The sequence below is a fragment of the Eleutherodactylus coqui genome, chromosome 12, assembly GCF_035609145.1.
Source record: "Eleutherodactylus coqui strain aEleCoq1 chromosome 12, aEleCoq1.hap1, whole genome shotgun sequence".
In the NCBI taxonomy this organism is placed as follows: Eukaryota; Metazoa; Chordata; class Amphibia; order Anura; family Eleutherodactylidae; genus Eleutherodactylus; species Eleutherodactylus coqui.
In genome coordinates, this window is record NC_089848.1 from 120,329,013 (window position 1) to 120,353,831 (window position 24,819).

The 24,819-nt window shown below is 46.4% G+C and overlaps 1 protein-coding gene across 2 annotated transcripts in view; it reads right to left on the reverse strand.

The window, feature by feature from the left end:
- CFAP69 (cilia and flagella associated protein 69) overlaps positions 1-20,173 on the reverse strand; it is a 60,136-nt gene extending 39,963 nt beyond the window's left edge. For both annotated transcript variants that reach the window (XM_066584654.1, XM_066584653.1), the window contains exons 1-10: positions 19,987-20,173; positions 18,119-18,181; positions 16,751-16,816; positions 15,409-15,518; positions 12,580-12,656; positions 8,839-8,937; positions 7,049-7,201; positions 6,195-6,369; positions 4,915-5,038; positions 2,670-2,718 (exon numbers count right to left, since the gene is read on the reverse strand). In XM_066584654.1, the coding sequence (XP_066440751.1) occupies positions 2,670-2,718; positions 4,915-5,038; positions 6,195-6,369; positions 7,049-7,201; positions 8,839-8,937; positions 12,580-12,656; positions 15,409-15,518; positions 16,751-16,816; positions 18,119-18,181; positions 19,987-20,127 (1,057 nt within the window). In that variant the 5' untranslated portion in view covers positions 20,128-20,173. The remainder of the gene's footprint in view (positions 1-2,669; positions 2,719-4,914; positions 5,039-6,194; positions 6,370-7,048; positions 7,202-8,838; positions 8,938-12,579; positions 12,657-15,408; positions 15,519-16,750; positions 16,817-18,118; positions 18,182-19,986) is intronic.
- Positions 20,174-24,819: the final 4,646 nt, after the last annotated feature.

Sequence of the window (24,819 nt, forward strand, 5' to 3'; positions counted from 1 at the left end):
GTAATTCCACCGCGGAATTACGCACCGCGATTTCTCCCGTCCTCACCCGCAGCATGCTCTATTTTCTGCGGGTGAGGACGGGCTGTACGCACTGACGGCTTCCATTGCAGTCAATGGAAGCCGTCCGTTCACGCTATCTCCCGCTGTAACCAGCGGGAGATAGCGTGAAAAAACGCTTTCCCGCCCACCGCCGCGCGTCATATGACGCCAAATGACGCGGCCGGCCGCGTCACGTGACGCGGCCGGCCGCGTCACGTGACACGCTCGGTGACGCGGCGGTGGTGGGCGGTGACGGGCGGTGACGCGCGGCGGTGGGCGGGGAAGCGATTTCACGCTATCTCCCGCAGGTAAGTATAGGGGCTCTGGGGGGCGCCGTGACGGGCTTCACAGCGGAATATTACGCTGCGGAGCCCGTCACGCTCGTGGGAAGGAGGCCTAAGACTGGGATTGAAAGGCAGAAGATAGATTATGGTAGTTCCCAGGTGTGTACAGAAGTGTTTCCAGAACTTTGATGTGAACTGAATCCCAGGAATTCATCAGGAATTCCATGTAGTTTGAAAACTTCCAGAATCATCAATTCTGCGGTGTGCTCGGCCAAGGGAATTCTGTTTATGCAAATGAAGTGGGCAATCTTCGTAAGATGATCATCGATGACAAGAATGGTACTGATTCCTTTTGAGAGGGGCATATCAACAATGAAGTCCATAGATATAGGTCCCCATGGCCTGGATGGAACTGGAAATGGTTGTAGATAACCCAGAGGGAGAGCCCGTGGAGTCTTGTTCCAAGCACATGTGTCGCAAAAGGTGACATACTTCTTCACATCCCTCCTGCACATTTTTGTGATCTCAAGGTGACCAGCAAGCTTGGAGTCATGGACCAGTCTAAGGACTTCGAGTCCACCAGCCTCAGGAACATATAGTTGGTCTTTTCGCATCCACAGTCCATTCTTTAAAACAAGCTCCACATCCTTAGAGGGATGACTCAGGAAAGGGTAATTTTCGTATCCTTCTTTAAACCTTGCTAGTAGGTTTTCTGAATGCAGAATATCTACAACATTTCTTGGGAACAGAATAGTGCAGTCTGTGTTTGACCCCTCTTCAGACTCCGAAAAATCCTGGAGAAGGCATCAGCCTTGCCATTTCTGGAACTGGGTCAGTAGGACATGACAAAGTTGAACCTGGAAAAAAACAGGGCCCATTGTGCTTGTCTCGGCGATAACCTCTTCGCTGTACGGAGAAATTCTAAGTTCTTATGGCCAGTAAGAACGGTTACTGAATAAAGGGCTGCTGCCAGGAGGTGTCTCCATTTGGTGAAAGCGACCCTGATGGCCAGACGCTCTTTGTTCCCGACATCATAGTTTGTCTTTGCGGGTGATAAGGTATACAACAGAAATGCACAAGGATGTAGTTGCATCCTATCTCTGACTCATTGTGACAGGATAGCTCCCACTGCAGAGTCGGAGGTGTCTATCTCAACAACAAAAAGCAATTCTGGTATTGGGTGGATCGACACCAGTGCCGAAGTGAACAGAGTTTTCAGTTTCTCTAAAGTGACCTGTGCCTCGGGGACTAGGAAAACGCTTGTGCTTTCTTTGAGGGAGGTGATAGGCGAAATGACCTTAATAAATCTTCTGTAGAAATTTGCAAATCCAATAAGGCACTTTACATCCTTTACATTTCTTGGAATGGGCTAATCCATGATGGCTTTAATATTGCAGGGGTCTATACTCAGGCTGTCTGGAGAGATAATATATCCCAGGAATTGCATCTGGGCTTGTTCAAACTTACACTTCTCTAGTTTGATGTAGAGATGATTCTTTTGGAGTCATTGCAAGACAACCCGGACATGCCTGCGATGTTCCTCTAAATCAGAGAAGGCCACGCAGGGGAACTCTCCAAAGGGCTGGATGGCTCAGCAGGGAGAGCTGCTGGCTGGAGTACAGGAGGTCCCGGGTTCAATCCCCTTGCATATTTCAGCAAGATAATACCAAACCACATACTGCATCCATCACAACAGCAATTGGTCTCCTCACTTCCCAGTCGTTTACAGACTGTTGTAGAAAGAGGGGATGCTAGTCATGGCCCTGCCCAACTTTTGTGAGATGTGTTGCTGCCATCAATTTCTAGAAGAGTTAATTTTTTTTTATGAAATGAAAAAAATGTCTCCCTTCCCCCTCCTGGTATGTGTTCCATGTTCTATTGTGAATAAAATATGGTTAGATGAAAGTTCCAAATCTTTGCATTTTTTTATAGTTTACATTTCTTTACATTTTACACAGCGATCCAACTTTTTGGAAATGGAGTTGTAAAAGAGAATGATCGCACACGTGGAGCCACAGATAATATTCTGCTATATTCAGCTAAATGATGCTCTGACCCTTTTCACTTCACCTCTGCCTAGTCTGAAAAGAATTATTACAATTAGGGACTAACTACACTGCTTTTCTTCCATCCGTTTCAAGTTCGGAATTCATGAGTGTCCTCGCCTGACCGCGGTTCTCCGGACCTGAATTCAGTGCGTATGATGCTCCAAGTTTGGGTCCGGAGACCCACAGTCAAGCAAAGACACACTTATGTATTCCGTATGTAAAACGGATGGTGCAGAAGACAATGTGGATAGCCTGTTATCATATGACTGCGGTCCATGCACTAACATTCAACACGCACCTTCTGAGAATGTTGCAAATAAGATCAGCTGCTTAGCAAATCCACTTTCCTGAAGGAAAACGCAATAATAAGACATATTATAATGTATACTTATGTATCTGCCAATGTATTTTGTAGAACATTTGATACAAATTGTCAAAACCAATCTCTCCCATAGAAGTTGTCAGAATCAAATGAAACTTTCTGTGTGTGATTGTAACGTTGTTATAAGTAAGTAATTAAAAAATCAGAGCAAAAACATCACTTATTATGAAAAACTGAACCCTTAAAGGAAGGCTCTACTATCCTGTTGTACCGCCATTCACTTGGATACAAGATGTGATACGGGCGGACATGGAGGCTCTAGTAACCTGTTGTACTGCCTCTAGCTTGGATACAAGATGTGATACGGGCGGACAGGGAGGCTCTAGTACCCTGTAGGGCCACCTCTAGCTTACATACAAGATGTGATACGGGTGGGCATGGAGGCTCTAGTACCCTGTTGTACCACCTCTAGCTTGGATACAAGATTTCTAGGGGGCGAGCATGGAGGCTCTAGTACCCTGTTGTACCACCTCTAGCTTAGATACAAGATGTGATACAGGCAGGCATGGAGGCTCTAGTACCCTGTTGTACCACCTCTAGCTTAGATACAAGATCTGATACGGGCAGGCATGGAGACTTTCATATCCTGTTGAGCCACGTATAGCTTGGATACAATATGTGATACAGGCCAGCATGGAGGCTCTAGTACCTTGTTGGGTCGCCTTTAGCTTGCATACAAGAAATGAGATGGGTGGGCATGGAGGCTTTAGTATCCTGTTGGACTACCTCTAGTTGGGATGAAAGGTGTGATACGGGCAGGCATGGAGGCATACAGGTTCTATCTGGTATTCTGTAGCATATCGCTCCACATTTGCTGTAAATGAGCCTCTAGATTGCGCATACTCATAGGCTGTCGAAGTTGGCTTCCCGGATAGTCTCGTACATGTTCTATTGGTTATAAATCTGGCGACCGAGCAGCCACGGAAGTGTGACAATGTTTCGTAGACTTTCCTGTGACACTGTTGTGTATGCGTCCAAGAATTATCCTGCTGGAAGCCTCTTAGAAGCCTCCATGAAAGAAGACATGTGGCTGCAGGATGTCCTGAACATATCGCTGAGCTGTCATTGCCCCTTATACCACCACTGGGGGGGGTGACCAACTGTTGTATGCGAAGGTTCCCCAGACCATCACACCAGCAGTGGGGGCAGTGTGCCGCTCCACAGCAAAGGAAGAATTGAGGAGCTCACCCATAGGTCTCCAGACACAAACACGGCCGTCGTCAGTGCTCAAACAAGACAACTCTGTTCCACACAGTAGCAGTACAGTTTAGATGTTTATGACCACTGCAAATGGAGGCGACAGTGGGTGTGAAAGGCAGTACATGTAAAGGGGGCTGTGAGACCAAATCTCCTTCAGCCATGTGACTGGAAATGGTTCCGGCAGACATAGGGGCCTGTAACAATGGTGCCATCTGTCTCTAGATGGCGGACACTAACTAGTTGTAGCTGCTTCTACTTGTTGGACAATCAGACGATTCTCTCTACTGTTGGTCTGTGGAGGGCATCCTGGGTCCTCACACAACCACTGGTCCCAATAATTCCTAACAGTCTGGCCCAAGTGGTGGGCAATTCTTTAATATGACCATCCAGCTTCTCGCATTCCAATAACGCGCCCCCCTCAAACTCTATTAACTAGGTGAACTCTCTTTGATAGCGTCGTAGAGGCATCTCTCGCTTCACTACTCTTATCTATTCCTCCTAGCTTTGTGTGGTTGACAAATTTGATCAGTTTCCCCTCAATTTATCACTCATCTAGATCATCACAAAAATGTTGGCCAACACTGGGCCGAGGGCAGAGCCTTGTGGTTCCCCCCTTGAGATACTCTTCCAATTGGATGTGCAGCCATTTATGACCACTCTTTGAATATAATCACTAAGCCGGTTGTAAATCCACCTAAGGGCTGACTTGTCGATCCCATATGAACATACCCATATGGCACCTCTGAGTTACAATATGGCATCCATACCAGTACATGTGCACTTGCTGTACCTCCAAGTACCTTTGATTTCATACAGGGGCATAAAGAGTTTTTCTTCTTCTGTTGGATTCTGTTCCAATCTTACATAAAGGGGCATTTCTTCTGTCGGATGCCATATTACGGGGGCACTTAGGACTGATATAAACCCTCCAGCCCAATAGTGTAAAGCAGGTTGTACTTACAATCATTGGTGGGCGATTGTTCTCTGCGATTAGTGTGGCAATTACCAGAAGGTCGTTTCTCAGTTGTCGGTCAGAGTGCTTGCTGCCATTTGTGAGCAGACGTACAAAAGAATCTTTCAGTGCGCTAGAAGAAGATGTAATTACAAGTGATCAAACAGCAAAAGGGATCGCACTATTTAGAGGCGCTGATTTTGAATTTGCTTTTTGCTAAAGAGATTTTCCTACCAGGGGCGCATTAAGTCTACCATGGGCTCTTAGCTCTATGAAGATTATGGACTCCCACCATTCTTAAAATATTGTAACAAAACCAAGCTTACTGCATAGATACAGTACCAGAACCAGACTTACTACATAGATATAGTAACAAAACCAGACTTAATAAATATAGTTAGAGGACCAAGCTTATTACATAGATGCGGTGCAAGAATCAAGATAACTACATAGATATGATACCAGAACAAAGATTTCCTGCATAGTTGTGATACTAGAAATAAGCTTACTACATAAATATGATAGCAGGACCAAGTTTACTGCATACATATAGAAACAGGACCAAGTTTACTGCATACATACAGTACCAGAAACAAGTTCCCTACATTGATACAGTAACATAACCAAGCTTTCTTCATAGATAAAGTGACAGGGCAAAGCTTATGACACAGATACAGTAACAGGGCCAAGCTTGCTACAAAGATACAATAACAAAACCAAGCTTACTACATAGATGCAGTACAAGAATCAAGATTACTATGTGCATAGGATACCAGAAAAAAAGTTTACTGCATAGATACACTACCAGAAGTGAGCTTACTGCATAGATATGATAATATAACCAAGTTTTCTATATACATATGGAAACAGGACCAAGTTTACAGCATAGATACAGTACCAGAAACAAGCTTGCTACATAGGATACTGACACTTTTGTGAATGCCAACAATATTTTTCACAGTGCCATATACAGTGCCCCACAAAGTACACTATATAAAGTGCCATTAATGGTTCCTCCCTAAGATTGTCCCATAAAATGTATGGCCCCATGCCATAAAATGCCCCAAAGCTGCCCCATGTGATTAGCCCTGTTTGGCCCCCCACTAATCATATTGTTATATAGCATAGTCTGCAATAACATTAGAAGATGGGAATATGCCTTTCAATGTTCTGAATGTGGCCCTAGCTAAGATACCTAACTACGACGAGGTCTTACAACTTACTGTCCTTCCACCGTCCATGCTGCAGCACTTTATAATGTAGGGTGTAAAGCCTGGAACAATACTTACTAGATACATTCGATGTTGCTGAGCTGGGTAATGACTTCTTCCTTTGGCCCATTTTCAAGTAGATTCCACAGGATCTCAGAGGAACGAAAAAGCAGTTGTCTTGTGGGATCCGAGTCATTGAGGCGGGAGCAGATTCTGCTGGCAGCCTTAGCTCTGGCCATAAGCGTACAGTTCTCTGCATATAAAGATCAAGACAGTTATAAAGAGCCCCATCAGATCTGGTTTCATCATAGATGTAGAACTAGATCTCCCAGCAGAACAGCAAGCAAGTGAGCGACTTCTCATCTAATGCTAAATATTTATTAGTTGCCCATCTAGTGGCGCGTTGGACCTCTTTGGGCCTTCCAAACCGCAGCAGTTTGTTGTGGCGTAGATTCCATTGGGTGATGAAATGGTTCTGTAGGAACATCGGCCCCTGCGGACAGGAAGCTTCTTGTAGTTGTTATAATTGTTGTACTTTTGGCTTTCTGTATCCCCCTGTCTATGTAAGCGCTGCGGAATATGTTGGCGCTATACAAATAAAGATTATTATTATTATATTACATGGCAGTGCTGACATGTTCTGACCAGATGACAGCAAGGGGTCATTGATTTATGCCATTTGTGCCAAATTCTGAGCTCCCATCAGCAACAGGAATCTGGATCCTTCTGATCAGGAGATGTTTTTCCGCTGCTCGGTGATACAATTTTTGTGCTCTTTTGCCCCCTGGAGTTTCTCCTTTCTGCTCCTCTTAGGCTGCCTTCACACGGGCGCTAAAATCACACGAGATATGTGTGTTTTGAGACACACAAATATGCACCCCATTCTTCTGAATGGGGTCATACACACGAGCGTATAGGCGCAGTATACATACCAGCGGTGCTTGATAAGAGTTGTAGTACTTTCAACAACGCCATCTTCTCTTGTAGGCTGTTCTCCACTATTGCCAGAGACAAAACAAGGGTTTCTGCCAACCCTCCTACTTCAGCCATCTGGAACTTGTAAGTGGCGCTTGTTGGTTGTAAACCTATTAAGAAAAGTTACATATGTGCGTTATTTACTACTTCGTTAGCCGGCTATAGACATGAGCTACCACTGCATGACGGCTGGGGCTCTCTAAGTGACAATTAATGGTCACATTTCTATCTCCCAATAGACTCAGTGCCAAGAAATGTTTGGATTTTAGGGTGTATTCATACAGGTGATTTTCCCGTGTGAGTTAAGGCCCTTTTACATGCAAAGATAATTGCTCAAATGGATTCACTTCTCTACCGCCATTTTGGATACAGCGAAGAGGGCACCTGCCTCTACTCCAATACGCTGATGCTTTTGCTGGGCCTGGCCGCATCAGTCATCAGCAGCCTTTGGTCACTAGTCTGCTGCACAGGCCTTTTAAAAGGGTTGTACTACGGTCACGTTATCCCCCATCCAGAGAATATCCACAGGACAGGGGATAAGTTGCTGATTGGTGGGGGTCTCACCGCTGAGAACGCAGCCGATCTTGAGAATGGGGGTCCCATATCTTCCCCTGCTTGTCACTTCTACCCCCGCAGTGATATCAGAATGAATGGAGCGTTGGCTGAACATACGTGGTTGGTACTCCATGGAAATACACAAGCAATTGCCACTCGGCTATCCTCTGCAGTCCATTGAAAGTGAATGGAGCAGCATCAAGCTTGTACAAGCAGCGCTACATTCAGTCTCCTCCTCACTGCAGGGGGTGCAGTAAGCCCGCAGTGAGGAGGATGATGGACACAGGACCCTCGTTCTCAAGATCAGCGGGGGTCTCAGCAGTGACCACCCCCAATCAGTAAGTTATCCCCCATCCTGTGGCTATTCTGCGGACAGGGGATAACTTGTGATCCTGGTACAAACTTTTTAGGACTTGGCCCCTCTTAGGCGCAGTCAGACCCCAGCAGTCATCTGGCCCTTAGCTACCTGGGTTCCTCTCTTCTGGGCCCTTTTACGTCTGATAAACCCTCAAGGCTCCCACCGCACATGTGGCTGACCTGCACAACTTTTCTTGGGCCTCATTCATGTCCCCAGCTGCTATGCATGTGGCACGCACTGTCCTCTGTGTCCCCAAAATGGTCTGGTGCTTTTATACAACCCTTGCCATCAGTCACATGCTGGTCACATAACAAGGTGGCGGTGCCAGTCTTCAGGGCTGGTGACATACTGGCCGTGTCATCATCTGCATCACTGAGGGGGATGGAACGTCTCCCAAGTGCTCTGTTCACAACCTGAGCTGCTCTTCCTCTTCAGTGTAGTAGGAGGGAGCTGCCTTATACTAAATATTACCCAGTACAAAGTCTACGTCAGCCATGAAAAGTACATATTTCTGGATTGATTCTAAAGGGAACCAGTCAGTTATGGTGCTGTGAGGGGAGGTGACAGGGAGCCGGGCGATGCGTTTTGTATACTGACCCGTTCTCAGGTTCTCATGCATGCACCCTGCCATAGACTTGTATGGGAGAGCGCACGCACGGGAATCTGAGGAGTCTGATTTTAGAGCGCTGTGCAATCTCCAGTGGATAACAGCGCGGTGAGTATAAGAAGTACATCCCCCGGGTCCCTGTCACCCCAGCTTAGTGTATGGCGCTGTGGGAGTGGGGCAGGGTCCCTTTAATTACTATAATAATACATAAAATGCACACGCTTTACCATCCATCGGCAGCCTTGTAGACTGTGGGTTGTAGAAATTGGCAACTGAATTGCAAATCTGTATCCTGACTTGAGAACTTGGCACCCGCATCAGACAACCTGGAGGAGAAGTACAAATTGAAAGCTTTAGTTCAACAAACTATGAATAATCTATCTGTTTAACCAGTTCACAACCACAACGCTCCATGCTGGATCTGCCAGAGACATCATTGCGTTACATAACAGTCCTCCATTGTAATCACATGTGGGGCTCTGGCTACAATCTGGCCAACTGCACATATACACAAACATACATACTGCACAAGGACGACACGGGGAAGAGCTGCAGCGCCACCTCTTGGCGTCAGGTCATTGTTCTCAGCAGGAGAAGCCAAGTAATCTTGCAGATATGAGACCTTATAATGGCTCAAGCCTCATTTTACACGCAACAATTGTCGTTTGAACTTAATGACTTTTTTGCTTTAAAATGCTGAGCGTTTACACGTAAAGATAATCCTTTGAAGTCTATCCTCGTGTGGGATGTTGGAATACAAGGATTCCACATCCATAGTGGCCAGGATAGCGCCATTGGGGAGGGGACCTACGGTTGACAGTTTGTTCAGCAGGTCCGTGGTGTCTTACAAGTAGCTGGTTGTGTTTCTCACCAGTGGTTTGAGGATGCCTTCCACCCATCCTGAGATTCCTTCAGTGAGGGTTCCCACACCTGAGATAATCGGTCTTCCTGGGTTGCCAGCTTTGTGAAGTTTTGGAAGCATGTAGAATGTTCCCACCTTGGGGTTCTCCGGTATCAAGTCCAGAAGTTTTGTGGAGCCCACAGACAGGCTTCTAATGACCCTTCTCAATTTCCTCACATATTTCTGAGTCGGGTCTTGATTCAGTTTGGTGTAGTATCTGGTGTCAGTTTGGTGTAGTATCTGGTGTCCGTCAGCTGTCTGTTTGCATCTTTCTTGTAGTCCGATGTGTTCATGAGGACTATAGCACCACCCTTATCTGCAGGCTTAATGGTGATTTCCTTGTTGCTCTTAAGTGCATGGATGGCCCTTCTTTCCTGCATATTGGTATTAAATGTTTCACTTCCATGCTTATCCAGTATAGTGGATTGCACTGCATGCCTAAAGGAGTCTATGTATTTGTCCAAAGTGGTAAGCGGTCAGGAGGGGGCGTCCAATCAGACTTCTTTTTGGCCCCAAGTTTATCCTGTGTTTGTGTGCTTGAAAGTCCTGTGTCCTCTTTATCATGAAAGAATTCTTTCAGTCTTAGTCTTCTGAAATATTCCTCCATGTCACTACAGAATTCTGTTTTGTCAAGTGTTTTAGTGGGACAGAAAGAAAGTCCCCTGGAGAGAACACTGAGCTCCACCTTACTGGGGTTGTGAGATGACAGATTGATAACACAGCTGACTTTACCTTTGTCCGTGTCCCGTTGGGGGTTCTGTTCCCTCCTGCCAGACTCGGGGTGCTCCTGATCCGTGTTTGGGTAGAGGCCTGCTCTGAGTCGAAGTCTCTGGAGTTTCTTTTCCTTGTTCTGTATAAGGCAGTATCGTAGTGTTGTGTAAAAGTGTTGCATTTCCAGGTTCACGTCCTCTGTAAGTGTATTTCTTAAAGTTTGTATTCCACAAGGGCCTTATTCTTGTTGCTGTAGAAGACGTGGATAAGGTGATTCCGCAGTCTCTCAGAAGTCCTGTAGCAAAGACGTGCATAACGAGTGTTGTAAGTGTGCAGAGTTGGGTTCTTCAGGCAGAGTCCTTTGGGAGTTAGATGTTCCTTCTTGCATCTGGTTAGAAAGAAAATGTCGCTGTCCAGTTGTGCCAACTTCTTCAGAAGATGTTTCAAGTCGCAAAACCACAGAAGAGTTTGGGAATATAAATTGATAACAACCTTTGACACGCTGAATACTGGGTTATATTATTCCCCAGGATTTATGCGTGAATGGGAAGTGTGAGACATCTACAGCACAGATAAGGCTGCTGGCCTGGTGAAAACCCCCATCAACAGTAATTCAGGGACCATAAACTTTCACTCCCTTATCAGTGTCTAGTTAAAAATGTTTGTGCACCTCTTGTAGCATTTCTAGCCTGACGACACCCCCCTCCCCCCCCCAACAGTAATTTAGGACCATAAAACTTTCACTCCCTTATCGGTGCCTAGACAAAAAAAAGTTTGTTTGCTGTTGCAGAATTCCTTTAAATTGCAACCAATCACATCCATATCTGTGCCGCGTCATAAGTGTGTATAAATATTCATGCCTCTTCAGATCTATTCCATTTAAGCCTGAAGAAGAACCCTGTGTTGGTTTGGAAGCTCGCTATTACATCATGTATTTTTGTTAGCCATTAAAAGGTCTCACATCTACAAGATTACCTGGTTTCTCTTGCTGGGAACAATCACTGATAAGAAAGTTTATGGTCCCTAAACTGGTGGAATTGTGCTAGCCACAACATCACATGATACTTTTTTACTACGTGCAATGATTAAAGCAACCCCCTGGCGTCAGGACAAAACTCTGTCCTAGGACTGGAGAAGGAGGGGGTATATTACCTGTAGGTGTTCTTCTCTGCCATCCCTCCAATCCGCCTTTTCCAGGTCTTGTTTTCGGGCCGACACAATCTTCAGACTTCCTAATCCCTCCAGTACAATTACTCGATCGAGCATTGTCCTTAGCGAGTATCTCCCCGCTCGGAAGAAAAGGTTCGGCTGCCGGCGCGGGTGACAGGTGAGCTGGGGGGAGAGAGAGATCTCCTCTCCATTCCTCTCCGCTCTCCCACGCCGCTCCCTGCCGGCCCCCAAATCTTTAGAGACGAGCGGGGAGATACTTGGCTAAGGCACTACTCGCTCGAGTAATGTGCCTTAGCGAGTATACTCGCTCATCTCTACTTATAAATCCTAAAACACTGAACTTTCTCAAGGATGTTAGGCAAGTTTCACGTTATGTTTTCCCTTCACAACCCCTCAGGAGTAAACTGCACTGGGACAGAGACCTGGGATCAGAAGGTTTACTGTGTGAGACCTCTTTGGTCTCCGCTTCACTAGCTTCCATCCCGATCAACCTTTTTAGCTGCATAAAAAAGCATCGCCCTCGGTGTTTTTTGATGAAACAGAGACCAAGGTGTTCTCTCTCTCACACATTAACCCCTGTGGTTCAGTCCCAGTTTCTGTCCCTATGCAGTTTCCTGCGTAGAAGATGTAATCCCAAGATGGAGAGGCGCAGAGCGAAACGTGATGTGAAAAAGAGACCTGATCTGAATTAAAGGGATTTTCTGGACAAATACTATTGGTAGTTAACTACTGGGGACCCACCGCTCAGGTACCCCGGTGATTAGCTGATCGCCCGGCCCTCTGTCAGTGCAGCGGGGCCAAATGTCATGATAGGGATCAGAGGTGGAAGCATAATAGAGGACTTCACTCCCATTGAAGTCAACGGGAGCTGAAGCCTCCTATTACACTTGGGGCACTTTCGGCTCGGACACAGGGGTCGGATGTAGAAGTGTAATAGAAGGCAGTGCTCCCATTTTGCCTACATCCCCTATGATGACGTTTGGTTCAATGCACTGACAGCGGGCCGGGTGATCAGCTGATCACTGGGGATCCTGAGCTGCAGGTCCCTAGCAAATAACTATTGATGAAATATCCAGAGGATAGGTCATCAATAGCATTTGCCTAGAAAAGCCCTTTAATTCTTCTTTCAGCTGTGTACAAGCTTCATATTGATTCCAGTCGCAGCAGGGTTAGTGGTAGAACCCACCTAGTTGGGATAGTGCCTCTGCAACAGTTTGCGCATACGTGACTTCATCTGACATCTTCTCTTTCAGGAAGGGAAGGCTAAAGACACAAGAAGGTCATAACAGAGCATTACTAAAAAATACAGTACACCAAGACAAGAGGTTGCCTTATACATCGCCATCTGCGCCAAACCCACACAAGGTCTACTGTATACCCAGCTGAAAACACCGGGTACTAATGAGGGGTTCTACTTTGTGCCAAGCTCAGGCCGGACACGTTCCACTGAGGGCCAGGGTCAGGATTTTTAAGTTTTCATTATAAAAGAAAGGTTTCATTTTATCCAAAAACACTGGATATTGGGTATAAGAGGGCGGGAACATACTCATCAGCTTGAGTGGAGCGAGAACCTGCATTTTGGGCAAAGGCGATCAGCGGATTGGTGGAGATCCCGAGCTGCAGATCCCTGCCGATCAACTATTGATAACCTATCTTGAGGATAAGTAATCAATAAAAATGTCCTAGACAACCGTTAGGAGCTTCTGGTAATTCGTTTCTTAACATTTCCTTAGGGGTCAAAGATCATTTTTGCTTATATGGAGCTGCAAATTTCCTGTGCAGAGATATAGGGGGCGCTACTGTTCAAAAAATGTACAACCTTTTGATTTCACATTTGTTTTTTTAATAGGTGTCGCTTGTTGAGAGGCGGCATGACCACCACAAGCCAACAGAATTATGTGTAAATTATACCAGAAATGTTTTTTGCCATCTCAGATTTCTTTTTAGGTGGACAAATGACGCAAAATATATATATTAGGCACATCTTATGCCCTCAGAAATCATATTAAGACCCATGTTTGAACTGTCGATCTTAATTAATTCTGCCCCAGTGGTTTAGTGTATGAGCATTAAATACAGGGGTGGACAAAAATATGGAAACACTGTACGAAATACATGTCTTAAGTTACGTGGGATTATAAATCATATTTCAATAAGACAAGTGGAGATAATATGACAGATGCTGCCGGACAGAAGTGAACATCTGCCAGAGCAACAAGGTTCTATTGGTTAGGGGTTTGGAGCCATGCAGTTGCTGTTACCAGCTGGCTCCCAAAACCACCCAGAGCAGGGCAAGAGGTGAAGTAAACACAAATTTGGCGGGAAAACTCTCAGTTAAGCAGGGGTCAAAAGGGCAGTTCAGTGCTAATGATAAAAATCCAATTAATTTAATATGATGTTTCCAAATTTTTGTTCACCCCCTGTAGCAAGCTCTTAACTTTCATCCCGGGAATCCACAGCTGATTTTTTTTAATGCTGTGAGTGAATGATATTTGTTACCCCCCCCCCCCCACACACACACACACACACACACACACACACTCCACCCCGTTCACTAATATCACTAACATTGCACTGCACGTTGTTGTGGGATTTAAGTGCAGATTTCACAACTGTGAATATATACAGCGTGTTACCCCACCCTAACACGTGCCAATCAGACATGTAGTCCTTCAGTGTACACAGACAAATGTTACAGATCACCATGTAGTGTAAATTATAGTGATTAGGTAACACTTCTCTGGGCAGGATGGAGAGGTGTAGCGACGCAGGATTTGATGCAGCAGATGGAGTAACCAAAGTGTGCAATGTTTATTTAAGAAAGCAGAAATAGAATGAACAACAGAGTAATAATGACCGAGCAGTTGAGTTTTTACCTTCGAGTACCTAAGCGCTATCGACTGCTAACTAAAATGTAGACATAGAAAGACCTTGTGAGTGATCTGTAGTGACACGAATACCTTGTGAACACCTTCAATAACGCTCACTTAATATCCGTACGATTTCACAGAAATACAGATCAGGAAATATAATACACAGTTTCTCTTTAGGGGTTAACACTCCACCACGGTCAATACAGTCTATTAGAAATGCGGGTTGCAGAATACATTCACGATGTCTCCTTGTTCAAGGTTCGTTTGCTACCTCAGACGGCGTTTTTAATTTCCCATCTTGTAACCAAATAGCTCAGTCCGCAAACAGGAACTCAAGTACTGCCGCCTTAGCAATAGTCCGATTTCACAGTACAGTCTCTGTCTCTACCTGTAGCAGGCCTGCTGGCTAACTACTTTTACCTCTATCGTTGTGCACAACCTACGGTGTTAAAGTCTGTTCAGAGGCCGGCCTCACTTACAGTTCATCATGAAGGAGTTGCCTCTTCAACAACCCCAGGGATCCCAGTGCAGTCTGTCTCTCTGCAGCAGGCCTGCTGGTTAACTATTTTTAACTTTATCAGTGTGCACACCTATAGCCCTAAAGTCTGTTAAGATGCTGGCCTCACTTACAGCTCATCAGGAGGCCGTTGCTACTTCAAGCAACCCCAGAGATCCCATAGGGAATCTGGAGAGGGTGGGTGGGAGCACTACACTCCTCTCTCCATCCTCTTGCTGGTGCTGTTCGGTTCTTCTGTTCTCCAGGCAGCAGCTTCCTTGTAGAAGTTTCCTTCAGAAACTCAGTCAACTGCTCCTCCAGCCTTTCTGTTAGTCCCTGCTTTGCTATTGTGCAGCAAAAATTGTATGTTTTATGGCAAGGCATCAGCCAATTAGCAAATGTCCATTGAGCATGCTCAGTTCCACTGCAACAAATGTTTCGGTAATTTTGGTGTAATTTTTGGAGCATCTCATTAGTCTGTTTCCATGACAACATTAACCCCTCAGTGGCGAGTCCTTTAAAAATGCTTCACTATTCACTAGTTTGACAGACAAACCCAGCAGTCTGGAAGAATTATGGTCGAGGGGCTTCACTTTGGGTATTTTACTAATTACTGTAATTAAACATGATGCGGCAGCACACTTACCCAAATACCTTCACAAGCTCACACACCGGCTCAATGAAATCCTTATGGTCTTCTATCTTTGCTGCAGCAATATTTAATAGTTTCATAATTTGGGGTAAATTTTTTAGGAGCTTTTTACATGTTAAGGAAATTTAAATTACTTTGAGAACAAAACTCTAATTAAACGCGATTCCGAAGTATCACAGCGAGCGCTCTGCAGGTTTACACATCTGGAGGCATCACAGCTCTCGCAGACCTTAAGGCATGAAAGGAAAAATGGCTACAGCAGACAATTCCTTTAAAGAGAAGCGGTCCCATCCTCATGTCAGCGGGGCCAGCTTTAGAGCTGCGGCTCGCTGACACTATTGAAGCTTTTCTCTTCTCTCTACTAACCCCCATCATCCTGTAGAAATCCTGTAGGGAACACTGGGGTTATTCTCCGCTAACATTTTTAGCTGGAGAGTGGCTGACAGGGGCGGGTTTAAAGATTTTTTTGCCCTACTGCAGACAAGGCAGAGGGGAGAGGCTCCTGCTGCCGCCAGCTGTCTTACAGTCAGATAAAGAACAGTGAGGAGGAGTAGGAGGGACATGCTAGAACGCCTGGGACACATAGGCCACCTGCAGACGGCCGGGTCGGACCCGAATGTGGACCCGTGTCCCTGCACAGCCCTGCGGCTTACCCGCACCCGGTGTCCCCTCTCTGTGCTGTGTGCTGCTGCCGCTCAGCCGGCACATGCGTGAAGAGGAGCCGGCCTGTCACCACTGACATTTCTGTGCGGGCCTCTGTGAGACCCGCACAGAAATAGAACATGCCGCGATTTGTTTTCCGTGTGCATTGTCACGCGGACAAATCACGGCCGTCTGCATAGGACTGTGTTATCTAATGCAATCCTATGCAGGCGGGAAATCCCGCCGCAGAATTTCCGCCTGTGTGCAGAGGCCCATAGGGAAGATTACTCTGTACAGTATATTTCTCTGTTCTAATTAGAATATGAAACAAAATAGGGTCAAAGTAAAAGAAGAGATTAAAGGGGTTTCCAGCTTTAAATTTTTGATGGCCTATCCTCAGAATAGGCCATTAATAATATATCAGTGGGGGTCTGCCACCCAGAACTCCCACTGATCGGCTGTTTGCTGACCTAGTGCACTGCTTCATTGAGCAGATTTCTGCAGGAAGCAGACAGCTCTGTTCCCACTGCAGTGGCCAGGCTTGGTATTATAGGCAAAAGTTCCCAATAAAGTGAATAGAAGTCAACAGTTTAAAGCTGGACAAGTCCTTTAAGAGAGAGATTATTGGGATATTGATTTTTTTTATATTTCATTTTTTGTGCATTTTCTATGTTAAGGGTTACAAAAAAGATACAATGCCATTGTTGTAATGCTTGACAACTTTCTTTAAAGCCTTCACATGCCTCTCGATTAATGTTTTCTGCAAAACAAGAGGAAAAATGGTTAACACTCTATATTTGCAACCAAACTTACATAAGGTATGTAGTTTTTTTTGCCCACTCTGGGGGGATAAAAATGTGTCTTATAGAGCGAAAAATACCGTATATAATAGATTGGTAGACAAGTTATGTGCCGCCATATAGTGCATCTGTGAGGCATACTGTTCTCCTGATTGAAAGCAATGTTTCTCGGAGCACGCCAAACAACTTCCTATGGAATCCATGAGAAAAAGACCTCCATTTGCCACTGTATAAAACTGCAGGCACACCGAGGCACAGTATGGCCCCATAGATGTTTATGAGCTACATTTACTAAATCTGTGCAATATGGATCTGTATTACAGCCATGTGTATCAGGCCTTAAGGCCTCCTGCAGACGGCAAGGTCGGATCCCGCTGCGAGAATTTTCGCAGCGGGATGCGAGCCATGCCCCTGTAGGTTCACCTCCTCCCGGCATCTTCTCTGCTCTGCTATGTGCCGGCTGCCGCCCAGCCAGCACATGTACAGAGCAGAGCCGGCGTGTCAGCCGTGACGTTTCTCTGAGGGTCTCTGCGAGGCTCACACATAAATTGGACATGCCGCGAAATATAAGCTGTAACTGAAAAAAAAAAAAAAAAAATTATATATATATATATATATACACATACACACACACACACACACACACACCACCTCTACCGCAGTGTTTGGGGCGCCGCAGCAGCTTCTCTTCTTAGCCAATCACAGTCAGTGCTCGATGAATGGCTGTGATTGGTTTAATCACTGACTTTCATCAAGCACTTGCTGAGATTGGCTAAGCGTCAGCCAATCACAGCCAGCTCTTCCAGGAGGCGAGGATTTTTCAACCCTCGGGCAGAAGATGAAGAAGAGAAGCAGTGTCGGGACCCAGGAGAAGCTGTGGCGAGTACTTCTAAGGTGATGTATGTCTTTGTTTTATTTTTTTCTGCAGCTAGGGCTTAGATTATAGGTTTGACAGTAGGACTGTCGAAGTTGCATCGAACGAAAATCGTGTTTTTGTGCGATGCGATGCAACAGGGAGGAAGGCTCCATAGGGAAACATGGACTACAAAACCTCACAAGTCGTGGGCATATCGCCGGACCCACGAGGTTTATGTGTTGGGTTGTCGCATGCTACAACACATCTCATGTGTGAAGGAACCCATAGAGAAGCATGGGCTTCACATACATGCGATTTGTAGCATTGTAGCAACGCGACTTTGTCGCCCGTGTGAAGGAGGCCTAAAAAGTAACAAAAAAGTAGCAGTATAATCCCAGTGACTTACAGAGAATGGATCTTCAAACAATTTAACGATGCGCTCTAAGTCCATGGGTTTGAACTCTGCTACCTAGAAAAAAAGATTGCAGAAATGAGGCATTTTTCACTTAAAGGGGTATTCCAGCCACTTGTAAACCCCCAGTATGGCATGCACGGTAAAAAGTATCAAAATGTCACATAACCACCATTCGGATCCCTCGCTGCTCCAGAACTGATGGCTTCCCTCATCAATCGTTGTTGGCTAGGCCAGTGATCACCATGGCTGCCACAGTCAGCAGTGGAGTACGGATCAGTATGAATTTAACGAATGAGTAAGGGACTTTCACACGGGCGGAATTAACCCACAGGCTGCACCACAACACATGGGCAACCTGCAGATTGTGATGTGGAATTGAGAATGGCTTAAAAGGGTTGTCCCACTTCTAGCTGCAAGAAGCAGACAGCGCCGTACATTGAGCAATGACCCATTCACTGCAATAGGACTCTGCCTGCAGTACCAACCTGGGCCACTATTCAACGTACAGAGCCGTCTGCTTCCTGCAGCAAAACAGCTAGAAATGGGCCAACTCTTTCTGATCGTCCTGCAACTCCGCATCAAAATCTGCAGTTAGACCTGCGGATCGTCACAAAGATTGCAACGTGTAAGGGGTTAACAGCAGGGGTAGCTGTCCCGATGCCCCCCAGCTGTTGCAGCGGAGGACGGCTATTGGTGGCAGCCGGCTCCTGCTGCCCGATAGAGAGGGACCTCTTCTGATCTTGCGCTATCCCCAGATGTAAGTGTGCGCCCCGTGGCGTTAAAGAGGTTCTGTCAGGAAAATAAAAAATATGTATCCCACCAGCAACCCTGTAGAGGTAAACCTGTAAACCGGAAAAACCGTACCTAATCCCGCTGTCGCTCTCCCTCCGCGGTTTACCTGCTGCGTACAGGGTCAGCTCCAGCAGCTCCCGCCGTCCATGGAGAGTTGACAGCGAGGGAGCATGCGCACTCGCCATTGACTGTCCGAGGACGGCAGAGGTTAGACACGGCCAGGCCAATCAGTGGGCAACGCATCACTTGTGCCACGCCGACCACTGACCCGGACGGCAGGACTTGCCGCCCGGCATGGTCGGAGCAGGGGTGGAAGCTGGTACTTTGCCAGCCTCTGCCCTGCGATCGGACAGCTGCTGGCGTAAAAGAAGAAGAGCAGCAGCCTTCCGGTGACCGGCCCCGACGGCACAGGTATTTTTTTGTTTTTTTCTGACAGAACCCCTTTAAGTCCCGCCTGCCGGGGCGTACAGCTACATCCGGTGGCGTTAAGGGGTTAATATTCATATTTACAGTTAAAAAAAACCCCAAACCCTGGAACCGGCCTTTGAACTCAATAAGCGCCCAGGCCGGTGGTCTACGAGCCGAGTGGCAACCCTGTATGTACCCCAAAGTGGTGCCATTTACTAAATACAAAAACAAGCCCTCAAGAGGCGACGTCAGCGCAAACAAGTCACAAAACGGGTCACGGAGGAGATGAAACCCTTCCACGCTATAAGCGGACCCGCGCCTTGCTTTACGTGGAGCTCAGAGCAACTAAAGGGAACATTCTCCAACCGTTATGTCATATAACTCACTTAGGGACTGGGCTTAACAAAAATGGCGGCCGAAGCCCTGAGACGCGGACATGTCTGGTTTCCTTATTGACCACCACACTCTCCTCTAGTGTCAGCTCTAAGATCAACACTAGAGGCCGCTACAGCCTCTCACACTGGTTTCTATGGTTACAGACGCCGCAGTGATATTCTTCCCCCCCCCCCCCCCCTGCTGCCAAGGTGGTCAATGTGCAACATAATAACCTATTTAAGAAGCAGCGCCACCGCTGTCCGGGGGATGTCATGACACCTCACCTCTCTCTGGATCAGGTCTGTGTCCGTTACCAGCAGCCTCACCACCGGGCGCCCGTTTGCTGACTTTGGGGCTTCGGTCAGGGTCATGGTGCTGGCTTGTACCGGTACTCGGGCAGCTGCTACCTCCCGAGCTGCCGGCATGGCGGAGAGATGAGCGGGACGGCTCGTGTGATCGTGCGGCGGCTTCCCGCGCAGCTACACAAACACAACCGTTGCTATAGCGACAGGCCTGCAGTCTGGCGGCTCCGCAGGTGGCACAGGCGGCTGTGAGGGGATTGTGTCGCGCAGTGGCTTCTGGGAGGAATGTCACCTGCCGTTGTTTTTTGGGTTTTGTTTTCATGTTTTTTGGGGTTTTGTTTTTATGTTTTCCTGGTTTTCGCGGTATAAATGCCACATTGGGGTCTATTTAGCTGCTTAACGCTTTTTTGCGAACACGCACGCCCTCAGCTCGCCCGAATGGAATGTCGGCAGAAATACCGTGTAGCGCAATACTGAAGTATTGCAGTTTAAGCAATCAAACAATCACAAGTCCAAGTCCGCAAGACAACGTAAAAATAAGCGCTAAATTCATATTTCTATTATAAAGAATAATTAGATCGATTTCACGCGGCCGAGAAAATCGTGTGAGATTTGTGCGCTGCGAGACCCCCGAATCCTGCGTGAATATGAACCCCATTCTTTTAAATAGTCACATACTTGAGCGATGTTTTCCTGCACCGCGTCACAGTGAGAGAAAAAATGGCGGCGTGTCCTAACTTTTCACGTTCCTTAAAACGCATTGCCCACTGCTTTCAGTCGGACAGTAAAGCACATGGCGCCGTCCGATGTGATGGCGAGTGCGATGTGAAGCTTCCCATTGAAAGCAATGGAAGACACTTGCCGATCCTTTACCGGGCCGGAGGATCGCTACTTCACAGAAGTGATGGAAGGCGTTTTAGCCAGAGAAGCGCCTTGTATTGTCGTGACAGCGCACGCTGGCGCCTGCAGGTAGCCAAAAAGCGCCCCCCCCCCTTCTTGTATTTATAATAAAAATGCAAAAAAAACCCAAACATTTAGTGCGGCTGCATCCGAAAAAATCCAATCTGTCACGATAGCGCGCTATTATTGTCGTTCGGGGCTTTCTTTTTTTTTTTTTGCTATACTTTGTTCAAAAATTAAATATCTATTAAAAAAAACAACCCCTCTGTCGCCGTCATTTGTCCGCCATAACTTTTAAAAAATCTTCTCCTCATCGGCGCGGCTCGCTGTTTGTGACCTGACGCTTTTATTGGAACCATTTTAGAATTCAAACAACTTTTTGATTGATTTATGTTACATTTTTTCTTCAAGCTGAAATACCCAAAAAAGTGCATTTTTTGGCGCTGTTTTTTTTTCTGACGACGGTCACCGTGGGGGAGGGGGATGTCTTGTTTTGATAGATCAGACTTTTCTGAATGCAGTGAATTCGAATATATTTTGTTGTTTTTTTTGCTTGGATTATTTAAAATTATAAATATGGGAAAAGGGTTTTGTTTTCGGCCTCCTGTCCGCGGAACGCACTGAATCCGGCCGTGCCGGCAACCATGGGACATTTTCTTACCTCTCTGTATCCTGCGCGGGTCTTCTCCATCCCGTCCGGCACGCCACACGCATGCGCAGTGCTTATTTTTTTTCAAATCTGCTTTTCTGTGGGATCCACGTCGCGTCCGCAGTGTCAGCTGTGCGTGTGCCGTGGAGCGGAACGGCTTCCATTGATTTTAATGGAAGCCGTCCATGCAGGAATCCGCAGAAAATGGAGCACGCTGCGATCTTTTTTGGGGGATGTGGAGAACCTGATGGTCCACAAATCAAATCCACGTGTTTTAAATCCATTTGCGGACGCCCATGCATCCCTATGGGCGCTCTGAGTTGTGGATCATTCAGTCCACCCGTGGACACTGGGCCTTAATGTCCTTTATTTTATACAATAATGAGAACTTTTTTTTTCTCACTTATTTTCACTTCTTTTGTTATTTTCGACCCCATAGGGGATATTGGACCTATACCATATGCTGCTATACTTCAGTATTGCATTATATGGTGTTGCTGCAGCATTGACTGTTATAGGAAGTCGTCTCCTTTATTAATCAGCAGAAGTATTTATGCAAAGACATTTGAAACGAGGCTAGAAGACGCCTGACGTGTAAATCTGGAGAGTTTATTATCATTGGTTATTAAATAGTAAGCGCCCCACGTTGGGGTGACGTCTGTAGGGCCAGGACTTCTCTCAGGCCGATTGAAGCTGCTTCTCATGAGACCTCAGTAAGCGGTCTTGTATTCCTGTGATTGTTTCCTACCACAATATCTAAATATATGCTGAGGGAAAACCGAAAGACCGAGAACTGAAGAAGAAGAGCCGGTGACAAGACAGGATGGAGGGTGGAAAATATTATGGCTTCTCTCACAGAAGAGAATGCCAAAATGCGTAATGCCAATATTACTGTACGGCTCGGAGACGTGGACCTTGCTGTTATGGCCCACGGTGCTCTAACCGCAGTAATTGCTAGGAAAATCGAGTGACGACCCCCTGCTGGATGGCGGAGGCCTCCTGGTCATCCGCGGAGCTCATAGGTACAACAGATAGGCAACGGTACCTCCTCCGACATCCATACTGAATGCAACAATGCTCTTGGTCGTGGTCATTCTAGATCTGCGCTCTGGACCCTCGTCGTCCAAGCGAAATAACTAACTCACAGGTGCATAAAAGAAAAGCAGCGAACACTCCTAATTATGCATCTCTACTGCTTTTTCCTTTGCGCACCCTGTTTTCTGTAGTTTGTGACAACTGACATCACTTCGGCCTTCTCTATTTTCCCTTTTTTGTGTAAATAAAAATGGATGATACGTGGATGTGATAAGGATGTAAATAAAAACCAAAACACTTCCATTAGGCTTATTTAACCATTGCTGTTTCCCTGGTCCAGCAGCCTCCGGATATAGAGACGAACATCACAATCCATGGTCTAGGACAGCTCATACAATCCCTTGGCTTTCATTACCACCTCTCTGGCACAGATGTTACCTTTCTGCCATCCAGAATCCCAGAGTGTCTTTCATCCATATCTTCCTTCTCCTCCCGTTTCCTCATCTTTCCCCCACTTCACTCCACCCTCCTACCAGATCTGTAAATCACTATGAATGGTTCCATAATCTCATTGATTCCACCAATCCGCTGTCTCGTCCTGACCTTCGCACATACAAGCTCTCACCACCTCCTGCCAACTCCAGCTCAAAGACATCTCTCGAATACTATCTTCCCTCAACCCTGAGTCAACAAAAATGCCGTTCATACTGTCTAGCCTACTGCAACATTCTCCTTTGTGGCCTCCCTTCCAATGCTCTTGTTCCCCCCAATCCATCCTCAACTCTACTGTCCAGCTTATCCACTTCATCGCTACTCTCCTGCCTCTCCCTTCTGCCAATCCCTTCACTGGCTGACTATTACCCAGAGAACCCAGTTCAAGTTATTATCAATGACATACAAGGCCATCCATAACCTGTCCCCTCCAGAGACCTCTGACCTAATCTCGTGATACATCTCCTGTCCTCTCAAGGCCTTCTCCTCTACTCTCCCCTAGTGTGCTCCTCACATCATCTCCAGGATTTCTCCCATGCATCACCCATAGTCTGGAGCTTGCTACCTCAACCCATCATACTCTCCGCCACCTGGGAAAGCTTCAAAGGGAACCCAAATACCCTCCTCAGACAAGCCTACAGTAACCCTTCTGCCACCACAAGATGAACGCCTCCTACCCTCACCTGTTGTCTCCTTCCATTCCCTTGTATACTGTATTCCCGTGGTCCTTTCTCCCTCAATATCATCTTAAAGGGGTTGTCTCGCGCCAAAACTGTTTTGTTTTTTTTCCATAGGCCCCCCGTTCGGTGCAGGACAACCCCAATGGATGTGTTAAAAAAAAACCAAAAAACATATTACTTACCCGAATCTCCGCTCTGCGACATCTTCCTTCTTCCTACTTCTTCCTTCACCAAGATGGCCGCCGGGATCTTCACCCACGATGCACCGCGGGTCCTTTCCCATGGTGCACTGTGGGCTCTGTGCGGTCCATTGCCGATTCCAGCCTCCTGATTGGCTGGAATCGGCACACGTGATGGGGCGGAGCTACGATGACCAGCTCTCCGGCACGAGCGGCCCCATTCACCAGGGAGAAGACCGGACTGCGCAAGCGCGTCTAAAAACGCCAGAAGAAAGCGAAATTAGACGGATCCATGGCGACGGGGACGCCAGCAACGGAGCAGGTAAGTGAATAACTTCTGTATGGCTCATATTTAATGCACGATGTATATTACAAAGTGCATAAATATAGCCATACAGAAGTGTATAACCCCACTTACTTTCGTGAGACAACCCCTTTAAGGTTCTTTTACACGTGTTGCAGTAATAATAATATAAATGTGTTTCTTAAAGCAACATATGCAAATGCATGTATATATATTCATATATCCACCTTCATAGAAAATAGCTAGCAGTGAAATGGTTAACTGGTTCATTCTTATGCTGGTATCCTGAAATACATGCCTTATCTCAAGTTCTACAAGGTCCTTAGATGTGTTTCTCATGAGAAAGACCTGCGATGCCCAGCGCTCATAAGGGGGGGGGGGGGGGGGGGGCTATTCTGTTCTACTCCCTTGGATTCCTTAGTCCAGGCAGAGATATTGATAATCTATTCTAGTTACGTTTCCTAGATATTACGTGTTCACATAGCAACATACACCTGGGGCGTAAACATATGCTAATCATCAGCGTCGGTACATACTAGGCCAATCATGAGTTGTTATGATGTTGGGAGGGGTATG